The sequence below is a fragment of the Lissotriton vulgaris genome, chromosome 12 (genome assembly GCF_964263255.1).
Source record: "Lissotriton vulgaris chromosome 12, aLisVul1.2, whole genome shotgun sequence".
Classification (NCBI taxonomy): Eukaryota; Metazoa; Chordata; class Amphibia; order Caudata; family Salamandridae; genus Lissotriton; species Lissotriton vulgaris.
The window spans coordinates 85,693,933-85,710,777 of record NC_141700.1 but is presented as its reverse complement, the minus strand read 5'-3'; the positions used below and the strand labels follow the sequence as shown (position 1 = coordinate 85,710,777).

Here is a 16,845-nt window from a genome sequence, read left to right as displayed (position 1 = left end):
GCGCACTGTGAACAAGGTGCAAATTGTCTACAGTGGGTGGCTCGTATCATGTGACAAAGTGATATCACAGATTACAGATTTTTCCACTATTTGAACCACAATAGTAAAGTACGCCAGTTAATAAGCTGTGGAGTCGACGGCGTTTCGATCCACGTAAGTGAGGATCATCTTCAGGACTTGGTTGTCTAACTCGGGGAGTGCTGGGAAGGAACTTTGTTTGGAAGCGATCAGAGACGATCGTCAACAATGGGTTGGGGGCCTGCCCGGGGGCATGGCTTATGAGGTCTAAGCGGTCATCTGTGATCCGCCGAGTATCTGGATGTGTCCTTAAGTTGGTCAACTGGAGCCAGAAGTAATCCAATGATTTAATGCTCGCCGAGTGGCTGCACGTGTCCTTAAGTTTGTCAGCTGGAGCCGGCAGTAATCCAGTGATTCAGTGCTCGCCGAGTAGCTGCACGTGTCCTTCAGATCTGCGTGCTGGAGCCGAAGATTCACTCCGGCTCCAGCACGCAGATCTGAAGGACACGTGCAGCTACTCGGCGAGCACTGAATCACTGGATTACTGCCGGCTCCAGCTGACAAACTTAAGGACACGTGCAGCCACTCTCGAGCATTAAATCATTGGATTACTTCTGGCTCCAGTTGACCAACTTAAGGACACATCCAGATACTCGGCGGATCACAGATGACCGCTTAGACCTCATAAGCCATGCCCCCGGGCAGGCCCCCAACCCATTGTTGACGAGCGCCTCTGATCGCTTCCAAACAAAGTTCCTTCCCAGCACTCCCCGAGTTAGACAACCAAGTCCTGAAGATGATCCTCACTAACGTGGATCGAAACGCCGTCGACTCCACAGCTTATTAACTGGCGTACTTTACTATTGTGGTTCAAATAGTGGAAAAATCTGTAATCTGTGATATCACTTTGTCACATGATACGAGCCACCCACTGTAGATAATTTGCACCTTGTTCACAGTGCGCCGTTCACGCTGTTTATTTCTTCACTTGCGTCGCCACTTTCACCCTCACGACAGTCACTTTTGTAGAGCACCAAGTTTTATGGTTGTCACGTAATTGAGTTTACACAGTGCTGCTGAAATAACTGTATATTCTCGACCATGACCGTATATTATAAATAAGATGATTTAACTATCTTGTCAAAAAATTCCAGAGTGTTCTCCTTCTTTCCTTTTTGCAATGCGATGTGCATGCTTGTTTAATTGACTGTTTAATTTTACTTATTGGGACATTGTTTTTTGATAATACGCAGTAATGACAGCTACACCCCGACTAGCACTAGTCGGAACTAGGCCTGGGCGGTAAATTTCGTTCCGTTCGCGGAATTTGGGTAATTTCGCGTTCCACGGAGAACGCGAAATTTCTCAAAGTTCTACATTCCGCAACTTCGCGACATTTTTTGCTTGTTCTTGTTCTGAAATGCGTGTTTGCGAGATATTTCCCCTTGAGCACGCAAACAGCTATTGCATACAGTAAAAAAGCATCACGAACAAGCTATTCCGCATGTTCGCAGAATTTCTGCGTGTTCGTGGAGATTTTTTACCGTTTCGCAGAGATTTGCGTATTACGATTACCCAAATTCCGCCCTCCCCTAGTCGAAGCCGTTACTGCCTTACTTGAAAACTTGTGGAATATCCTCTGGTTAATATTACTATCACCGGTCCTTTCCACATCCTCAGTGCAGACGCTTTGCAGTGCCAGAAGCATTTGTGGAAATTACCGAGGATTGTGACAGTATTCATTCCACACCTCCGAGTAATAACTTTAAATGTGTACATGCCACAAAGTACAAAAAAAATTCTTTCGACCCGGTTAGCAGACCTCGGTTTTACACGGGCAGCATTAAGCCTGTGTCAAATGAGGAACCTAGGACCTGGTTTAGAGTTTGGGCGATAACATTCTCCATCATTGACATGTCAGATATCTCGGCAACCATTGCATTATAGTCTGAAGCACTTATAATACAGCCGACTGGATAAAAGCTATCAGGAGCGGCCCATGCAGGTAGGAGCGGTGGGCAGGATGGAGGGGGGGGGGGTGGTCTCGACAGACGACGGCGAGGGTAAATAAAATAAATAAATAATTTTCCCTTGTTGTCATCTGTCAACTCCCCCGCCCCACCACTCTTACCTGCACGGGCCACTCCTTTCAGCTATGTTTGTGATGGAGAATCAGAATTCTCTTTGCTTCGATGGGCTAGGTGTATCTCTTGACTCTGGTTCTGCTATGAACTGTTCCATTACCATTCAGAGTTATTACATTATGTTTTAAATCCATCTAATTTATCTTAACAACTATAAGGAAGATGATGATGATGATTTTCTTCTTGTAGGTGAAACCAGCAAGTCGGCTTGGCAGAAAACCATCCGCCATTATCCATCACCCTGGGCAGAGCTGGCCACAGAAAACATTATCCTGACGCTTCCCTCTGATAATGTTCGCGCGATGGAGGACCCAGATGTTGTACTTGCTCTATGGGACAAGATGATGGGCGCCATAGCGGAGCTAGCGGCTTCCTCGCCACACTTCCCTAGGCCTGAGAGGTTTGTCACCGACGTTCAGATATCTGCCGGTGAGTACTGGGTTGTCATTAGCAGACTGCATGTGTGTAAGAACTTGACATAATGAATTAGTAGATTCTCAGTCATGCTTTACGACTGGGAATCTACTTGGAAGTGGCAAGCTAAAGTGATCAAAAGTAAGCAAACCTCTCAATCATAGGCTCTAGAAAGAGGTTTTAACATGATGCAAAAATAACAAAATAATGCCAAAAAGCATAATTAAGTTAAAATGGAATTAAAGATCACTTTCTTAATCCTCAAAGGTCAGCTCCAGTGGAGCCTAAAGAGAAAGTTTTAGAAGTCTTGAGAGGTTGGAAGTGCAGGTATGAGTATTAGAAAGAGACCTTATTTTGATGGAACAAGGCGAGTAACCTTTTTATTTTAAGTGCGTGAGGTATCTTGCTTCTGGGTGCCAAGTTCTAATCCACTACAGAAAATAGCCAGAAAAATTGTGTTTTGCAGTTTTTGCCATTGATTCTCAGTTTTGCAAAAATTGGTAAAACATGTAGAAAACGGTAATTTGTTATTGCTATTTCCACATTTCCCCCTGCTGCACTGTTTTCAGTTTTCTCCATGTAGTACCTGGAGGAAATTGTGTCTGTAAAAATTCTGACTGGACCTGTTATTGTAAACCTGGGCTCTAACACTGTTCAAACACAATTGTATACTTTGCACGATACGTTGAATGCACTTGTTTCAATATAAAATTGACTGGTAGAAAGAAACAGATTACCAGAAGAAGTCTGTGCTACCTGTTGGTTCCCACAGTTCTCAGTATCTAGGTATTAAACCCCTTAAAAGAGGGGCACATTTTGTCTATGAAGGAATCTGCTTTGCATTAAAAAAACAGTTTGGTTTATTAATCTTTTGTGCGCTGTGAATTTCACTTTTTCTCTTTACAAATCTTCCTCTTCCTACACTTTGTTTCCCTTGCCCTCTTTTTTGGACTGATTTCTTTCATACTAGTTTTTTTCTCCATTCGAGGACTACTACTTTTGCATTGCTTTTGTTTCACACCCCCTCCCACTCTCCCTGTGCGTTGCTTCCTCTGTATTTCCCTCCCTATTTTCCTACAATTGATCCTCTTGCTCTAATTCTCCTCTTTCCGCCCTCCAACATATACTCCAATATCCGCTTTCTCTCTCTCTCTCTCTCTCTCTCTCTCTCTCTCTCTTTCTCCTCTCTCTCTCTCTCTCTCTCTCTCTCTCTCTCTCTCTCTCTCTCTTTCTCTCTCTCTCTCTCTCTCTCTCTCTCTCTCTCATCTCTCTCTCTCTTTCTCTCTCTCTCTCTCTCTTTCTCTCTCTCTCCCTCTCTCTCTCTCTCTCTCTCTCTCTCTCTCTCTCTCTTTCTCTCTCTCTCTCTCTCTCTCTTTCTCTCTCTCTCTCTCTCTCTTTCTCTCCCTCCTCTCTCTCTCTCTCTCTCTCTCTCTCTCTCTCTCTCTCTCTCTCTCTCTCTTTCTCTCTCTCTTTCTCTCTCTCTCTCTCTCTCTCATCATCTCTCTCTCTCTCTCTCTCTCTCTCTCTCTCTTTCTCTCTCTCTTTCTCTCTCTCTCTCTCTCTCTCTCATCTCTCTCTCTCTTTCTCTCTCTCTCTCTCTCTTTCTCTCTCTCTCTCCCTCTTCTCTCTCTCTCTCTCTCTCTCCCTCTTCTCTCTCTCTCTCTCTCTCCCTCTTCTCTCTCTCGTTCTCTCTCTCTCTCCCTCTTCTCTCTCTCGTTCTCTCTCTCTCTCCCTCTTCTCTCTCTCTCTCTCTCTCTCTCTGCCAGCTTCCTCTCCCACTGTGTCTCCTCCCTTCTCATTTGTTCAGGGTGACTTCTCCCCCTCTTCCCTTCATCTGCCCACCCTGTCCTATGTAACTTGGTGACAATCTGTACTGTTAAGTGGAGGGCATGAAATGGGTTCTACTTGAGGAAGCAACCAAGGAAATGTTTCCAGGGTTGAACAGGATCGATACCTGCAAGGAATGTTATTTTGCAAGGTGGCACTTTCAGGGCTGGAGAAATACTATGGAAAGATCAGTGTCTTGCTTCTCTTCCAGTCCTGGCCCACCTCCAGTCTAAAGCTAGTAGGAGTATGGAGTGGCAGACTGTAATATTGGCAGTTTTGTGCATGAAACTGCTGCAGCCTATATCAATAAAATGTGTCCTCGATTATCACCTGTCGAAGGGTCTCCAGCGACAGACTCTCCTCAAAGAAGTTGAGCTCTGTAGCAGAAGGATCCGAAGTTCTGAACCTTGGTTCAGGAATTGCTGTAATTTAAGGTGGATGGACCTCGCCTGATCCCTTCTGATCCAGGTGTGGGGTTCACCTGCATGTTGCTCTCCTTGTTGGTTCCTGACTGACTTCTGGATGCTCTAAGTACCAAGTTAAAGGATGGGACGGCAACCTTATCTACTCCAGGACTACTTGCTCCCAGACCACCGCAGTGTTGTACTACTGGTTATCCCAAAGGTAAAACTCTGTCTGAAGCTCCCTAAGCTGTCCTCGTTCCCTTTCTCAGCTGGACACGCTGGAGAGAGTCCAGTTAACCCTTTAGGCCCTGCTTCTGGTAAACCCAATATTATCAAAAGGGCTGGTGATGAACCAGCGGATCCCTCAGCCACAACATCTTTTCCCTTCGACTCACTGTTTTCCAGACCCAGATATAGAATCTGATGCCAGTAGCAGGAAGGACAGGCAGCTACACTGTGGTATATTTCTGTGCCCGGGGACCATGGAAATGATTGTGCGCTTGAAAGCAAAAACATCTTCAACACCTCCACTCATGTTGTCCCCATTATGTACAAAAAAAGACAGAATCATGAATACATTTCTGAGTAACTTGAATTGGGTACCAACCAGACCCCAGTCCTCTTTTCATGTGGTGAAGGTCAGCATTTCAAAGTCAGAATGTCCCAAAGGATCCAGAAGCTAATTGGACAAAAGTAGGCATTTCAGTGGAAAGACTTTCTCCATTTACCAGACTTTAACAATGGCAAAGAGGGCCCAGTAACTTCAATGGAGTTTTGATGTCCTCGTTACATCTCTGGAGTAACACTCCCCTCCAGTGGAGGCAGGTCCTCCTTCCACATCCACAGTCGACCCCAATCACCGTTGATGCACGTGTGAGCTAGGTGAGGCGGTGAGAGCCACTATATTGCATGTTGTATTACAAAGAAAATTGCAATATATTAACTACCACAACATTGTCATGATAAGTGGATATGGAGTTGAGAATATTAAATCTATACTTAACTATGAATACTTACCTTAGTGATTGAAAGCTAAGTGATATGGGGATACAGTATGTCAAAGGTCGATGTTGCTGACCCTGATATAGTGACATACAACTATGGTTGCTCTCAGTTGCACTGGATGGCTGAGCGCTACAGTTACCCCAGCCATGACAGGCAGGATCACCCCCATCTTGTTAACACCTGCATGAGGTCAAGTGATTTATTCATGTTCAGATGAGAAGTTTGTCATACCTTCTTGTATGGAACGAAAATATGTGGATTTGCATCATCATATATTCATACAAGCGCAATGAATTCTACCTGCACGCCGAACATCAAGCTGCTGAGTGGTTGAATGTCTTGCAGATCAGATTTCTAGAACACAAATTGGCTGTGCACAGTGGACCTGAATGACACATGCATGTGGCCATCTGGAAGGACCAGGGGAAGTCGATCGGAATGGGGGTGGAGAATTCATGCTATCGGCACAGGATGCTGATTTAGGACGGAGTGCAGTACATTGTCACTGTAACAAAATCCAGAATCTGGTGGCCAGTTTTGTGCTCCATGGAATAGTCCACTGCTACACTTACCTTAATGAGTGCCATGTAAGGCAAACTCAAGTGAGACTTAGGTTCTCAATAAACAACCCTCAAAGTAGATTTAACGAGACCTTTTTAGGTCGAGCCTGGGTGGCTCATGGGATGCTCTGCGAGGCATGCTGTATTCGAGTATAGACTTGAAGCCCCTCCCACTCCCCACCCATATTTGTCATTGGCTTGTGTCAATGTCCTTCGTAAATGCTGGTTTCTGATTCGTTAATAGGCTTGTTAGTACCGCCTTGTCTTCATTTGTAACCTCCTATGAGGACTGGCCATTTGTGTTGTATTGTGTTGTTACACGCGATGTCTTATTTAGTCTGTAAGCATTATTTTCTTTAATGAGTTTCTCCTACTGCAGACACAACATGCTTTCCTTCAACACTCAGAGTGCCATGAGTGCTTTCACTTTCCACGCAGCCCGGGACAATGGCGGCCGCTTATTTGAAATGAAATAGGTCTCACATTTACAACAGTTTGCGCTATTCGCATTGTAAAGAACAATGCATTTTATTTATGTATTGATCATCAAAACAGATAAAAGGCATTGTCATTTACAATGCCAATCTCGTGCAAATGTGGGACTTATTGCATTGCAAATGCTTGTTGAAAGTAGCATCCAAAAAACAGAGTAAGAACCGGTTAGACCAGCCATGGTATGCAGATCTCCACGTGCGCTGCCTGCAGCTGCAGAAGGCTGTTCCTTTGATATGGTAATGGACCAGAAGTCTGAGCCTCTTCCTGTTAATCAAGTTCTCTGTGAGATGTTTGGCCCATGCTGCCGGCCTTCTAGACACTGCCCGTTTCACCTACTATTCCACCGATCATGGACATTCCTAACTCCTAAGTGCTCTGCTGGTGGGCTCACAGTAGCATTCTTTTGAAACAGATTCAATACATCTTTTCCTCATACATTTTTGGGAGTTAAAAGTGCTTTCTTGGCCTAATAAAATGCATTTTAGTGGCAAGCAAAAGTAGGAGTGAGCCAATGTCCTCAATTTGTTTCTGATGGTTTATCACATTGACTCCACAACTTGAAAACAGACCTCATCAGCCTTGCTCTGCAAGTTCAGCTGTGAACGATGAATCTATTAAAAAGTCATTGACAGAGTTTTTTCGGGTGTTAAACTATCCATGCTTTGTGATACATGTGTAAACAGTTTCCTTCCTCTTAAGGAGAAGACCAAATCCCCAGGCCAGGAGACATCTGTTGACTGATGGAGAACAACCTTTTGACACATCTTGGTTCTGACTAAGCTGATCCAGGTTGCCATTCAGAATGTGAAGGAAGCCTTGGTCGTAGTGTCATTCGGGTAGCCTGGCTTTAGTTCTGCTAGGCGAGGCTCTCAGACATCCTGTAAATACTACACAGGAATCTGCAGAGGATGGACCCTCTCAAAATAGGAGACTTCCACGCCGCATCCTTACATCAATCTGCTCAAGTGCCTGGTTCTTGAGGACCTCGCCTTCCATTTCATAAGCCTCACGGCACATGCGGATTTCCCAATAGATGCCTGAAAACAGCACAGTAGACTGTGAAAATTTCTAATATTAGACATTGCCTTGAAACACCTATCAAATCGCCTGCTTAGTGGATGCTGTTATTTCTTTTTCCATGCAATAGGCAGAGGCAGGGATCCAGGTACATGTGCAGAATTAGCCCTGGCCACCGGTGCCTAAAGGACCACCTTGGGACTCTTGATCCTCAGTGTTTGAGCGGTGATTGAGTTACCTTCTTCAGCTGTTCCACTGACAGACATCCGGCAGTTAAATAAGACTTAAGCCCTGGGATTAGGCAGACTAATGCTTTCCCATCCCATGTCCTCAACCTGTATATAGATCCTCTCAGGTAAGACTTCTTGCTAGTCGCCATAACTTCAGTCAAGTTCATGGAGGGTTTCAGGCTCGCTGCGTTCCTGAAATGTAGACTGTCTACAGTCAAGCCTATGGGTTGCTCCGGAGTGATTTCGCTTTCGTTCTTGGGGAATTTGATTTTCATCTGTACAAATGAGCATTTCTTCCAATCTTTTGCTGAGTTTCTGGTACAAGGTGTACAGTGCACTCCAGAAAAAAACTATTGAGGCAGTTTCCAGCTATTTAATCAGGCTACTTTTAGACTTTCTATAGGCTATCATTAATAGATTCATCATAAAGATAACCTTTTCTTACTAAGTCCATAGAATGTGAGCTTTCAAATCCATAAGTGTGCCCCGGTAAGGATTCCCAGCACTTCAGTGGTATTCGGAAACATGGGTCTGCCTTCAGATGTTACCAATCAGTTACTCTGACTGAAAGATACTATCTATAATTTTTTATAATGATTTTACCTTCTTTTCCACTGGTAAAAGAATTACTGAAAATACTAACCTTTAATTTTGTCCTGGAAGCAGCTTGTATGGAAAACTTTGCTCAAGGATGCAATTGTCTTATTTTGTTGTAAAATAAAGCATTGTTACCTCTATCAAAAACTGAACTGTTGTCTTTGTCCTCTGTCTTCAGGGTGGATGCATGCGGGTTATCCCATCATGTGCCACTTGCCTTCCGCGAAAGAGCTGACCAATGCGGAGCACATCGCAGCCAATGGCCTGTGGGGTCCTATTCACGAGTTGGGACACAACCAGCAAAAACGTGAATGGGAAATCCCGCCTCACACCACAGAAGCAACCTGTAATCTGTGGTCTGTCTACGTACATGAGAACGTTCTCGGAATTAAAAGGGATAAAGCTCATCCAGCTCTTGCGCCGAAGTCCAGGGAAGAAAGAATCCAGCAGTTCTTGAAGAACGGTGCGAAGCTGAAGGACTGGTCCGTGTGGACTGCCTTGGAGACATACCTGATGGTAAATATAAGGATATAGATGTTCAAGTGAGGATACTTTTTGGATACTTAAGTACAGATGATCATCTTATATGGTTAAGAACAGATAATAGGAACATCTGAAAGGTAGGATTGTTACTGCTGTAGGGGAAGACAGGGTGGAATGAATGATTTTTGTTTACATAAAGCGAGGTTCAAGTGGTAGCTTGGTTTGGGACCTAGGGCCATATGTATCATCAACCTGATTTGCGATTCTCAAATAGCGATTTTTAAGAAATCGCTATTTGAGAATCGCAAATAGGTATGTATGTACAAAATCGCATTTTTTTTGCGATTTCTTAAAATTCCTTAATTGCGATTAGCAAATTGCGAATCGCAATTAAGGAATACTTTCTCATTCATTTCTATGGTCCAGGAGGCCCATAGGAATGAATGGGAAGTTATTCTAAATTTGCGTTCGCAATTTGAGAATCGCAAATTGAGAACAATTTCAAGGGTGCAGGGGTGTCCAAAGGACATCCTGTTGCACCCCTGAAATATGCATGGGTGCACATGTGGCGTACATACATGCCCTAAGGGCATGTATGTGCGTCACATGGCACTTTGAAAAATGCAAAAATGTGCATTTTTCAAGGAATTCGCAACTTACCACCAACTAGAAGTTGGTGGTAATTTGCGATTCCTTAAGGAAAATTTGCAAATGTTTTTTGCTTCATACATTGCATTTAAGGAATCGCAAAATTTGCGATTCCTTAAATACAAATGCAAAATAAGGAATCGCAAATTTAGCGATTCCTTGTTTTGCACCAGATTTTGTTTAATACATACCATTTAGCAAATTCGCATTCGCAAAGGCCGAAATTCTGCGAATTTCGGCCTTTGTAAATGCGAATTTGCTTGATACATATGGCCAATAGAGGATAAAGTTAAAATGCATGGTTGAAGCTTAATCAAAGTTTAGAATCCCAGGGCTAGACCTGGGTGAACTAGGATTTAAAGGCTAACTTAGTGTCATGTTTATTGATGATTGCCTAGGCATGGCCAGGGATGCTTTACTGGAAAAACAAAATCAATGGCAGGTCCACTGGCCAATGGTGAACCAATCCACGAGTAAAGAGAGGAACTTGAGGGAGCTACCTTATACTACCTCCCTATGCACACATTTATTGTATGAAATGTATCAGGAAGACTGGCTAGATGTATGTGGTGTCATGACATTGTGCACCTATCTATGCAACACCATCTGAGAGAAAGATGGGGTAATTTAGTCTCCAATACCCATGTGAAGATATTTCTTTAAAAAAGATGTTCCTCATCCACTTCCAGTGCACGCTTCATCTTTAGGTACCTCCTCGCTACTACCAATGATTTACGTAAGTAGCGGGCACCCTTAGGAGCACTTCATCAAGTGGTGGTTTGGAGCAAATATGTGCGATTTCACCCCGTATGTATATATAGACTCTCCATGAGTGTGTATTTAATTGGAGAAAATATAACCAGAATTGTAATGACTCCTCCTTGAATAGTGACGGACGATTGTATAAAAAGGCATATATCAGGCTTAATTCATTTTAATATTCTGTAATCCTGTTTTTGCATGTTAAAAATCAGTGACCCTAGGAAGTTCAGTAAAATACAGGTGCTGCTCAGTCAGTGTGGCGCACAAGTCAGCAGCATATATTTGTTCTGAAGAAAAACTTGCAAAGCAGGGTTTGTTTTTGGAAGATAAGAAAGGGAGTGCCTGATAAACTGGGACTTTTCTACCAGCACACAAGGGACTTTTGGAATTTCTCATGTAGTAGTGCAATGCTGTGCATGTCAGAGTCAGTCTTGAAAATGGCCAATGTAATTGTAGGATCCCTCTGAAAATAAGCCAGGCACTCAAAAACCATTTATGCCAACATCTCTGCTGGGGTAAGAGTTTCCCAATGGTGAGTCAGAAAAGGTTCTCTCTTCCGGAAAACCTGCATGTCCGAACTGTCGATGAGATGGTGGGTTCAAATAGTGTGCGTTCAGTGCTCCTGCCAATTTGTAGTGGAGGCCAATTGTTGGCCAACTGACCCCCAAAGTCAGCAGTGGAACACAACTGATTTGTCGGTTCATCTAGTGAGCAATAAGTCCTGGAAATATTGTCTGTAATTATATTCTGAATTTCAGAAGATAATGAGCAGGTTTGCTGTAGAGGTAGACATTATTCCACAGTCTATTAGTACAGAAGAAGAATGCCAATTTGTGGATCATATTTTTGTGGCATTTATGTTTGTAGATGTTGTTAGTGCGTGCACCAGGCGATTGAGACCTTCTACAGATTTAATGCCTTCTGTGCAAAAACGTCGAGGAATTTTGCCGATCCCAACCTTGTAGAAGATACATAGCACTTTGGCTACCAACACAAGATAGATTTACATACCATTAATATAAATAGGAATCGTTTACAGACCTTGGGTAATCTGAAAATATACTCTTCCTGTGGATTTGCAGGACCAATGCTATACTTCCTTATGCAAATCTAACCTTCCTCTTCTTGCACATGTAGCAGCTCTGTTCTTACTTATAATGGACATGGGTGTGAACATGAATGCAGTCTCAAATGGACCTAGATTAAGTTCCAGGTATTGTTTAGGAGGGTCATTTACAATGGCTCTCTTGAGCGCTGAAAGGTCGCCAACGTGCAAGCGATTGAACCTGGTTCTTGCTTTCTTCCAGTTGCAGGAAAGCTTTGGCTGGGCTCCCTTCATTCAGCTCTTCTCTGACTACCAGAAGATGAAAGATGTCAAGAACGAGAACAATTTCAAGATGAACCTGTGGGCGGAAAAGTTCTCCTTGCAGGTGCAGAAGAACCTGGTGCCCTTCTTCAAGTCGTGGGACTGGCCAATTACTGATGAGGTGTCAAAGAAACTGTCCTCCCTGCCCGAGTGGGAGGAGAACCCCATGAAGCGCTACCTTGCTAAGGCCTAGCCACGGGGAGAGATGGGCCCAAAAGCAATGCTTGAATCAACCACATTTAGATATCTTTGTAGTTCAACAAGTGATAGACGCTTAATAAAACACCATGGGCAACATGGAGCAAGCCGTGGTGGACTTATAAACACAGATCGCTTTCTGTTAAAGTGCAATATAAAAACTATTGTAGTAATTCCATTCAGATTTAAATATTTCCGCAGATTGATATGAGATCCCGTACTCAGAAAAGAGACGATCTTTCTAAATCTCTAGAATAAACTTGTAGGTATCTCTAATCCCATGAACTTTGGCATCTTCTCTAGATGTAGTCAATTGCGATTGAATATTTATTGATCCATACAGGTAATGCCTCCATCAGTCAAAAAAGAATACACTTTGCAACAGCGAGTCACATCCAAATAAAATTCCTTTGATTTGAATGTTTTAGAAGTGTTAATGAACATTGTTTGGTGACAGAGTTATAGGAAACAAATGCTTTCTATTTTTAGGCGTTCAGGACCCACTGCCAAATGTTTCAAATCCTACTATCTATAAGGATCAACATTCATGCCAAGTGAAATGATTTAAGAGGTAAGGGATTGCAATTTTGGCAGAAATGCAGGCCTGCAGATTTATCAGAGTAATCTACAGCTTTTGGTGGAGTTGTGGATTGAATGTGTTAAGAGGTGAAATTCTGCGAATTCTTCTTCAGGAGTTCTGATTTAAATCAATGGACGTCTCCGTGAGGTTAAATCCAAGACGCCTCACAAAGGTTGTCTTTTTTTGTCATTTAAGTCATGCATATGTTGCCATTTACTGCTTCTGCCTGGTCATCTGATTTTGAGGGTAAGCAATGTGTTTTTCTCCTGACAGATTTCTCTGCCTTATCCTCTTGCTTTACTGGGAAGTTGCAAATGTAACCGGTTAAGAGGTAAACTTGTTCTCCACTCAATGATAAAGTTACTGATTAACATCACTGGATGTGTTAGATAGTTTATCTCTTGCCAAGGTACACACAGGTTTTTTTAATTATTGTCATGCCATTTATTGCTCAGGATTCAGCCTGGGTCAGACGCCACGTGGTCCAACCTACAATGTAATGTGATTTCCTTTGATGTTAAACTCAGGCGAAAGATCATGTGTTGAAAACGAGTGTCTTTGACTTCGGTTACATTAAACATTTGTTATTTCAGCACCAGAAGAACCAAAGATAGATATTCATCTTACAAATAAACATTGTGTTATGTCATGATTGTGGTAATTCTTGGTTTCAAAACTGGAAAATTCCAACCTTATTTTTGGTCCAAGAATGTTGGCAAGTATGAATTGGTTCATAAAACCATTTTGTTATCATCTGCATGGAGCTAAGTTTCTACTGGACGTTTTGCGTATGAGACTTTACTGCTCAGAAAAAGAACCCTGCCCATTTTTCGTCTGTGGCTCGCATTCCTGTGCTACAGTCAGCTACCCGGCTGCAAACGTCTGGGGTCAACCTGCATTCTGACTACGAGCGGATCCGAATGCTGATCTCTTAACCATAGTACAGTGAGGCATTTAGGCCCCAAAATCTGGACACTGAAACATGCGGATAGGAGTACAACTTTAAAAGTTCAACCCTTTGGTTGGATCAGGCTTCCAGCCTACGCCCTCATGTGAAATATATGTAAGTGCTTTGAACCAAACATGTTGCCAGGTTATCTTCACATGTGGATGTTGAAATATATGCAGAACCTGTACTAGTCATTTCTTGCCTTCCTGTTGGAGGCTGGCAAGGATTGTGGGAGGCTCCTGTTGTTGGGCCCAGATTGGGAATATAAATGAACTGCTCCACTTTGAGAGGACCGGACACCTGATTGCTTGGAAGATCTGTACACTGCTTGACAGACTGACACATCTGTGGGAAGCCTCCTAATGCAACAAAGCCACCCAGTAATCGTGAGCAAGTCTATGACACCCCAAGGGCTATGCAAGCATTCAACATTGTTGACGTTTCACTGCTGGGTGTTTGGGGGATTGATTTTTTTGAATATTTTTTAACCTGAAACTCAGCAGCCGTGATTGCATCCTTGTGATTTGACAAGTTTGGGAGAGTGTGTTCCTAGATTTAGAAACCTTTGTAACAAAAAGGCAAACCTATCACGGTAATCTTTATAAATTGTATTTTCTTACCCGGTAACTCTTTTCCATCAACTGTGCTAACAAAAACCAGGGTAAGCTCATGAGGTTCAAAGGCAGCCGAATTTTCACAAATACTGCCCTCTATGACTACTTTAGTGATAAGGCTCAATTTTAATTTTAAAACTAGGATAAAGTACATATCCTCTATAAAGTGCTTGTAATCTGAACTCTGCCGCAGAAGATGCTAGCACTTTCTTGTTTTAAGCTGTTGTAATCTTAAATGCTCTCCTTGTACCTGTTAATAAAAGTTTGGTTCTTCTTTATAAATCTAGCATTGCCTGGACATTACATTTATGGAGTTTGATGTACTTTCTTTTGGTGTATCTGAGTTTGTGACCAGTCTTGTAATATCTTAGGGCGAAGTGTTGATCTTTCCTTATGTTTCTCTTCCTTCTAGTCCCTTAGCTTTCATGATGCCCCCTTACCTCTTGGTACCTTCCTACCTGTGATGTCATCAACATTACATTTAGAATGTTGTTGTGAAGACAGAAAAAGAGCAGAATAGAGATGCTGTTAGAAAAGCTTAGGAGGCTGTTTATATTTTTGAATAAGGAAACTTCCCTTTAAATATGGATGCTGTTTCTTCACCCGCCTGTTCTAAACCTGAAGTGATTGACTCAGTACACCCTGGAGAGCCAAGGAGTAACTTCTTTATCCAGTTGGAGTACAGTACTGTGGATGGCCCGGTGCCATCAGCAATAAAAACAATACACACCAGCATTCTGCACACGACATACCGCATACTGTACCAGAACCAGGATCGGTGCAGGAGGGTCCGGTCAATGTAAGCTTTAAGGCTATTACTTTAAATCAAATTAATTTAAATGCAAATCAATTCCAGAGCCGGTCGTTATCCTGATAATCGGATCACTAATGCACATAATTAAGAAAGGCGAACAAATCCCGGGTGCAGGAAGTGGCATTACACAAAGGTGCTCTTATGATTTGGCACATTTTTTTAGTTCTGCAGATTGAGGTAGCCAACATCCTGGTTGGGCGTAATTTGTCCTGGTTTTGCTTTCCTGTTTTGGATGCAGATGGGGGTTTGCAGCTACAATGAGACTACAGGTCCTCTAAGAATGAGGCTCAACATATACAAAAGATCATCACAACAATTTGACATGTACATTTTTTGTCTGAACAGAAAAAGATCATTAAAATAACAGGTGTTCAAATATACATAGGTGCAATTACAGTATTTATATTGCATGTTCTGTACAATAGGATCAGTGACACAGAAAGCAGAGTTTAAATATGGGTCATAACTGGGAAAGAAGGTAGGAGCACACATTTTACATCTCTTATGTAGATTTCAAAGGAAAGGATTACCAGAAAATCTTGCTGAAGAGTCTTTTCATTTGGGAAAGAATGGATTTTAAAAAGATGAATACCAGTCCTCAGGAAAGAGCAAGGTCCAGTTGAAATTAATAGTTTCTGCACCATATAGTTAGGCTTTCTAGAAAGAAGAGTTTTATGTACAATGCAAGACAACTTGAGCACATATCTCATGTGTTTATTTAGAAGTTATTCATTATCAGTTTCATATAGGGCACATTAGACCTAAAGAGTTGATGCAGAAGCATAAGTTCAGGGTTGGTTCTCCAGTATTACATCACGTAAACAGAAAAATATTCCACCACGGTAACAGCAAAAACAATGTTCTTAATATTTTGGAAGTTCTAATTACATTCTAATATCCAATGTTCGATAATTGCTTTGGCTAAAGATGGGGAGAGTCTTCAGTCTGTCAGGAAGCACTGGAACGTTAAAAACATAGGCTCCATCCTCATTTTTCGGTCAAGCCTGGGCAGGGCGCTGCACTACGAGGCATGCTGTATTCTAGTATGGATTTGAAGCCCCGCCCACTCTGCCTTTATTTTTCATTGGCTTGTCATAGCCATCATAAAACGCACATTTTGCGATTACCTAAATTGCGAATGCATTTAGGGAATTGCAAATTACGATTCCCTAAATGCAATGCATGATGCACTTTAAAATTGTGATTCTGCAAACGTGATTGCAAATTACCATCAATTTAAAGTTGATGGTAATGTGCGAAAACTTAAAAAAATGCACAAAAGTGCATTTTTTAAAGAGCCATGTTGCACACACATATGTCCTTGGGGCATGTGTGTGCGCAACTTGTGATCACATGCCCATTCCGGGGATGCCTCAGGGTGTCCTTTTAGCCCCCTTGAACCCTTGAAATTGCATGCACAATTTGCAAATACCTATTTGGTAGTCGCAAATGGCGCTTGCAATTCCCATTCATTCCTATGAGTCTCTAGAAATGAAAGGGAAGCTATTCCTTAATCGCAAATCGCAATTTGCAATTTGCATTTAAAGAATATGTAGGAATCGCTAATATTTTAGCAAAACCTACATGAATAGGCAATTGCGATTCCTTAATAATCGCTATTATAGAATCACAATTGCCTACAATGATGCATGTGTTCCAATGACTTTTATTTATGTGTTAATTATCAAAACCAATAAATGATAAGGCATTGGTATTTACA

General features: G+C 42.3%; 1 protein-coding gene across 1 annotated transcript in view; it reads left to right on the top strand.

Annotated features, from left to right (window-relative positions):
• Nucleotides 1-14,597, top strand: part of LOC147673407 (TRPM8 channel-associated factor homolog) — a 36,984-nt gene extending 22,387 nt beyond the window's left edge. The window contains exons 6-8 of the mRNA XM_086947264.1: nt 2,352-2,591; nt 8,890-9,227; nt 11,912-14,597. Coding sequence (XP_086803390.1) covers nt 2,352-2,591; nt 8,890-9,227; nt 11,912-12,163 — 830 coding nt within the window. The 3' untranslated portion in view covers nt 12,164-14,597. The remainder of the gene's footprint in view (nt 1-2,351; nt 2,592-8,889; nt 9,228-11,911) is intronic.
• The last annotated feature ends 2,248 nt before the right edge of the window (nt 14,598-16,845 follow it).